Source organism: Thamnophis sirtalis, unplaced genomic scaffold (genome assembly GCF_051295495.1).
Source record: "Thamnophis sirtalis isolate CommonGarterSnake01/CBP01778 unplaced genomic scaffold, rThaSir2_p1.2 scaffold_2, whole genome shotgun sequence".
In the NCBI taxonomy this organism is placed as follows: domain Eukaryota; kingdom Metazoa; phylum Chordata; class Lepidosauria; order Squamata; family Natricidae; genus Thamnophis; species Thamnophis sirtalis.
Genome location: NW_028261382.1, coordinates 40,717,200 through 40,723,199, shown reverse-complemented (window position 1 = coordinate 40,723,199; position 6,000 = coordinate 40,717,200). Strand labels below are relative to the sequence as shown.

At 51.8% G+C, this 6,000-nt stretch overlaps 2 protein-coding genes across 2 annotated transcripts in view; both read right to left on the bottom strand.

The window, feature by feature from the left end:
* Positions 1 to 6,000, bottom strand: part of LOC148048657 (transcriptional repressor p66-beta) — a 57,585-nt gene that overhangs the window by 26,506 nt on the left and 25,079 nt on the right. The gene's annotated exons all lie outside the window — the stretch shown is intronic.
* Positions 266 to 6,000, bottom strand: part of LOC148048658 (transcriptional repressor p66-beta-like) — a 30,801-nt gene continuing 25,066 nt past the window's right edge. The window contains 6 exon segments of the mRNA XM_087705054.1: positions 266 to 720; positions 1,491 to 1,558; positions 1,561 to 1,621; positions 2,318 to 2,449; positions 2,654 to 2,715; positions 2,718 to 2,785. Of these exon segments, the coding sequence (XP_087561180.1) occupies positions 490 to 720; positions 1,491 to 1,558; positions 1,561 to 1,621; positions 2,318 to 2,449; positions 2,654 to 2,715; positions 2,718 to 2,785 (622 nt within the window). The 3' untranslated portion in view covers positions 266 to 489.

Here is a 6,000-nt window from a genome sequence, read left to right as displayed (position 1 = left end):
TCTCCTTTATTTCTATCCCTTTCTCTCTCCCTCCTTTGTTTTTCCATCCCTTCCCCTCTTCTTTGTGCTTTCATCCCTTCCTCTATTCTCCTTTATTTCCATCCCTTTCTTTTCTATTGTTTTTCCATCCTCTCTCTCTTCTTTGTGCTTCCATCTCTTTTTCTATTCTCCTTTATTTCCATCCCTTTCTCTCTTCTCCATTGTTTTTCCATCCCTTCCCCTCTTCCTTGTGCTTCCATCCCTTCTCTATTCTCCTGAGTGTTCCCATCCTCTCTCTGTTCTCCTGTTTCCATCCCTTTCTCTCTTCTTTGTGCTTCCATCTCTTTTTCTATTCTCCTTTATTTCCATCCCTTTCTTCTCCTGTTTCCATCCCTTTCTCTCTTCTTTGTGCTTCCATCCCTTTTTCTATTCTCCTTTATTTCCATCCCTTTCTCTCTTCTCCTGTTTCCATCCCTTTCTCTCTTCTCCTTTGTGTCTCCATCCCTTCCTCTATTCTCCTCTGGTGCTTCCATCCCTTTCTCTCCAAACAGGACCTTTCCCGTTACTCACCGGCTGGTAATTGATAGCAGGGCTCATGTTCGGCGTGCTGCTGCGGATCAGGCCCGGCTTGGGAGGGATGCGCTGTCCTTGAAGCTGGGTGGGGTTGGGGGCAATGACGCGCTGGGATATAAGCATGTGGGGAAGGGCAGTGTTGGTGGCCGATCGGATGACACTGTGACCCTGTCCCAAGAAGAAAGGGAAAGGTCAAGTCTTTCAAGAAGAGCCGAGGTGGCGCAGAGGTTAGGGTGCAGCACTGCAGGCCACTTCAGCTGACTGCTATCTGCAGTTCGGCGGTTCTAATCTCACCGGCTCAGGGTTGACTCAGCCTTCCATCCTTCCGAGGTGGGTGAAATGAGGACCTGGATTGTTGTTGGGGGCAATATGCTGACTCTGTAAACCGCTTAGAGAGGGCTGAAAGCCCTATGAAGCGGTATATAAGTCTAACTGCTATTGCTATTGCTATAGAATTATGATTCCCTGCAAACATATCAACAGCGGAGACTGGTTTAAATCTGAATTTCCGACTCAGGCTAGCTTAACCATGCCTAGTCTACCTTCCAGCTTCTGGTTTTTGCGGGCACATTCTGCCTGCGTGACCGTCAACAGGTGAGGTCCTAGGTGGAGTTATGTTCCCAGGGAATTGCTCTTGTGCCGATTCGGACCGATTTTCACAGGAGTGGAAGATAAAGGAAAGTGTGTACAAGACAACACACAATCACCCACCGTCGGTGATTGAGCCCTGAAAGTTGGAAGGGTTCAACACACACACAAAAAAACTAAAGTAAAAACCTTTTGCCCTGGTTAAGATAACCCAAACAGTGGGTTTCCATCGCTTGCTTCCCGCTGCAGTGAAATGAATGAGCCACGCACTTACAACCGCACACTCACGACAACCCGGGATAAAGGAAGCCGTCGGATTCATGTCTCGGAGGGGGGGGGGGGCGCCTTACCTGTAATGTTCGGAGGTTTTGGGGCTCAACCCCTTGGGCTCCAGGTCGGGAGGGGAGTTTGGACAGAGCTGCTGTCCGACGTGGGCAGAAGATGGCTGGACGATAGACGCTGCGTTCTGGACAACCGGAGTCTGGCGGAAAGGAAGAGGGAGGGTGAGGGGAAAAAAACGCAACCAAAAACGAGGAAGTCTACGGATTAACAAAGAAAAGGGGAATGTGTTCTTGGAGAATCTTCGAATCGTACTTTTCGGAGTATAAGACGCACCAAGATTTCGAAGAGGCAAATTAAAAAAAAGGGTTTTTTTTTGCACACTGCAGACCTCCCCAAAAACGGCCCGGTTTTTGTCAAAAAGGGCATGCATAGCCTTTAGGAGGGTTATAGAGTGCTCCTGAGGGCTGGGGGGGGGGGGGAGAGCAAAAAACGGCCCGTTTTTGCAAAGGTTTTCGGGAGGCTAAAAATGCTGTATTCAGTGTATAAGACGCACCCAGATTTTCACCCTCTTTTTTGATTGAAAAAGGTGCGTCTTATACTCCGAAAAATATGGTAATTTTTTTTCTCGATCACCTCGCGGGGGAGGTGGGAAGGGGGATGAGTGATCTTACCCACCTGGCTGGGGAGAATTTTCCTGGCAAGTGGGGAGAAAGTAAAGAGTTAGGTGTCCATGCGGCTTTTAGCTAAACCTGGGCTCTCTTTTAAACTTTTAAGACCGGCGGACTTCAAGTCCCAGAATTCCCAGCCAGTAGAGGGAGGGGGGGAAACGCTCGGAGTTGAAGTCCGCCGGGCTTCCCCACATCCCTTTTCCTCGAAACGGCGCGCTCCGCCTCACCTTCTGTACCACGTTCTCCTTCTGCAGCTGGCTCTGCCGTAGCTTCTTCAACAGCACCAGCCGGGCTTCCTCGAGCCGCAACTCGTCCCGGAGTTGTTTGATGAGCTGCTGCCTCTCCTCCACCCCTTTCCCCTGCGGGAAAGGAGACCAAGAGGTGAGGATGGAGGGCCAGAGGGTGGTGGTGGTGGTGGTGGTGGCCCTCGGTGGAGAGGGATCGCTGGTCAGGACACCCAGCTGGAATTCCCCCCTCCCCCTTTTCTGGGAACCTGACCGTGACCCTCCGTGCGCTCCGGCACAACCCCGCTCGTGGTGTTTTTCGGTCCCCTCTTCCTGTACCTTGAACATTTCCAGATTGGCCGCTTTGAGCCGCTCTTCCATGCGGGAACTGGAGCGAGGCTGGAGGCCTCGTTGTCGGAGAGGACGATGACGTCCGGAGAAGGGGTGAGCCGTCCCCTGTCTTGATCGCTGCTGATTTCAGAGAGGGGGGAAGAAAAGACAGATTGACTGAGGGGGCTGGGGGTTGTTTTTTTGGGCAGGGAAGGAGGGAGGACGACCGGGGGGGACGGACGGACGGACGGACAAGAAGCTACCCAAAGGAAGTTGTCTGTTACATACAGTTGGACCCACTAAGGAGAAAGGTTATTGGAGCAGGTAAAGGGGTGGATTGCGTGACATCAAATGGCCATGTAGAGGTGCAGACGTTTCATGAGCCAACTAGGTAACAGCATCAGTGCTAGAAGGAGAGGGGTTTGCAAAGAGGAGGAGGATTATGGGGCCCTTGGTGCTCCCTGAGATTGGTGGTTTGCCTCCGTATGTTTCATTATCCAACTAGGTAACATCATCAGTACTAAATGGGAATGGGTTTTCAGGGAAGAAGAGGAAGATAAATACAAGGAGGAGGAGGAGGAAGAGGGAAAGAAGAAGAAGAAGAAGAAGAAGAAGATGATGATAAATACAAGGAGGAGGAGGAGGGAAAGAAGAAGAAGATAAATACAAGGAGGAGGAGGAGGAGGAGGGGAAGAAGAAGAATGAGAAGAAGATGAAGATAAATACAAGGAGGAGGAGGAGGAGGAGGGGAAGAAGAAGAATGAGAAGAAGATGAAGATAAATACAAGGAGGAGGAGGAGGAGGAGGGGAAGAAGAAGAATGAGAAGAAGATGAAGATAAATACAAGGAGGAGGAGGAGGAGGAGGGGAAGAAGAAGAATGAGAAGAAGATGAAGATAAATACAAGGGAGGAGGAGGAGGAAGAGGAAAGAAGAAAAAGAAGATGATGATGATAAATACAAGGAGGAGGAGGAGGGAAAGAAGAAGAAGATAAATACAAGGAGGAGGAGGAGGGAAAGGATAATACAAGGAGGAGGAGGAGGGAAAGAAGAAGAAGAGAAGAAGAAGAAAATTTCAAGAAGTTGCTTCCTTCCAGATGTTTCATGACCCAACCCAGGTAACACCATCAGTGGTCGGAGGAGAAGGGTTTGCAGAGAGGAGGGGGAAGAAACTGTGGGCTCCTTAGCACTCTCTGAGCTGGATGGATTCCTTCCACATTTTTCACGAGCCAAACTAGGTAACCTCATCAGTGCTGTCCCTTCTCCAAGGTCCGGCCCCATTCAAACCCCTCCACCTCCCTCCCTCCCAGCCTAGAGTGGCCTTGTGACCCCCCCACCGGTGGGCTTCGTGCAGCCGCACGTGAAACTGCCTTCAGAGTCAATCAAATCGAGCCTTGGGAAACGCTCCCATTTTCCGCCTCGTCTGTGCTCCGATCCCGGCTGGGGGGACTCAATTACATCAACCCACGTGAGCAAAAAGACGCTTAGCGCTTAGCCAAACCCACCCACCCACCCACCCAGGAGAGGATGAATCACCGAAGGGTTCCCCCCCACTTTTCTCTCTGGGGTTTATTTTGCAAAATCACCCCCAGGGCTGGGGAGGGGGGCTTAGACCCTTTGGTGTCCCCTAGCCAAGTTCCAAGAGGCTGAGAATTTGGAAAAAGCGCAGAGAAGAGGATCCAAGGCCTGGAGACCAAAACACAGGAAGGATTTGGGTATCAGCTGGTCGAGGGAAAAGAAGAATTAGAGGGGGACATGATAACAGCGTTTGAGGGGCTGCCCCGAAGAAGAAGGGGGCCAAACTATTCTCCAAAGCACCTGAGGGTAGGACAAGAAGCAACGGACGGAAACGAATCAAGGAGAGAAGCAACTTGGAGTTAAAGAGAAACTTCCTAACAGTGAGGACAATTAACCGGTGGGACGACTTGCCACCAGATATTACGGGTTCTCCATCAGTGGAGGAGATTGGACATCCATTTGTCTGGAATGGTAGAGGGCTTCCTGCTTGAGCAGGGGGCTGGACTAGAAGACCTCCAAGGTCCCTTCCGGCTCTGTTCTGAGGCCACAGTAGACAAGGATAAGATGGAAAGTCAGTTCTTGCTCAGGGACTGGCGGGTGGGCTAAGGGCAGAATTCTCGGCCGAATGCCCACGCGAGAAGCCCTGGCATCAGAACGCCGAGCGATACCTGAATTCCATGGCCATTTTCGGCCAGAGGAAGCACCCGCAAGAGGCTAAGCCGAATTGTAGACCGGGAAGGAAATCAATGGACCACAGAGGCGGACGGCCCCTTTCCTGTCGCTTGGAGACGGAGGATGCCACCCGGTGGTAACCAAGCACCACTGGTTGCATTGTGACATCACACAGAGGGGAGGGTCACAGGCAGGGGTTTTGTGGGCCAAGGGACCCCCCCAATCCACAAAGACGGGCGCCAAGGGGGCTGGAAAGGGCCCTGTTCTCACAACTCCCTCCGCCGTAGAGGGTTCTTCTATTCCTGAGAGGGGAATGAGACGGTCATCGGGGACGGTCGGTAAAAGGCCCGGCCTATCTCAAGAAGAGTTGGGAAGAAGGGGGTGGCAAGACTGAACTTCAGAGGTGGAGAGGTCTTCTCCTGAAGGAATTCTGGTTGCCCCAGGAGGTTTGGTTGGATCCAGAGAAGACAGCTTCTCCTCCATAACCAGGATCTTCTTCTGTCCTTCGTGGCATGCGAGAAAGAACTTGAGAGACAAGGGCAGAGAAATGCTGGCCAGGAACGATCAGATAAGGGAAGGCAGAGCCCAGAGCTGCATAAGGAGTGGAGAAAAAGAAGGGACCTCCCCAAGCTTCTGAAGCTGCAAAGGAGAGGGTGGGAGAATTGCACTCCCAAGACTTGCAAGGTTCTCTTGATGTAGTAGGCCTACAATGCAGCAGAATGAGATTCTTCCCTAGTTGGGGACTCTGCGTTTAAGACTCTGGTGTTGTGGTACGCCCAGCGGCCACGGAGCTGGCAGCAGAGTCGGACAATGAGAAAGTTGGAGAGGAACAAGGGTCAGTCCCGGGGGCTGAGGGAAGCTCAGGCGAGAGGGCTCTGCGTCGGAGACAGAGAGGGAGCTGGACAGCAGTGAGGCGGAGGAACAGCTGGAGCCTGTTCCCAGTGGGTGCGTACGCGCGGAGCTGCCAGAAGACAAGACAATTCAGAAAGCAGGATTGACGTAGGAGTAAAGCCACACCTTGGAGGTGATTGGCTCCTCCCACAGGACACAATTCGTTTCAAGAGGGGAAAGTTCTGTTTGTATCTATAAGAGACTCTGTGCCCAGTTTTGCCTTGGAAAGTAGGGATTTGGCAGCTGGCCAAATGAGATAAGGTTCGTGTGGATAAAC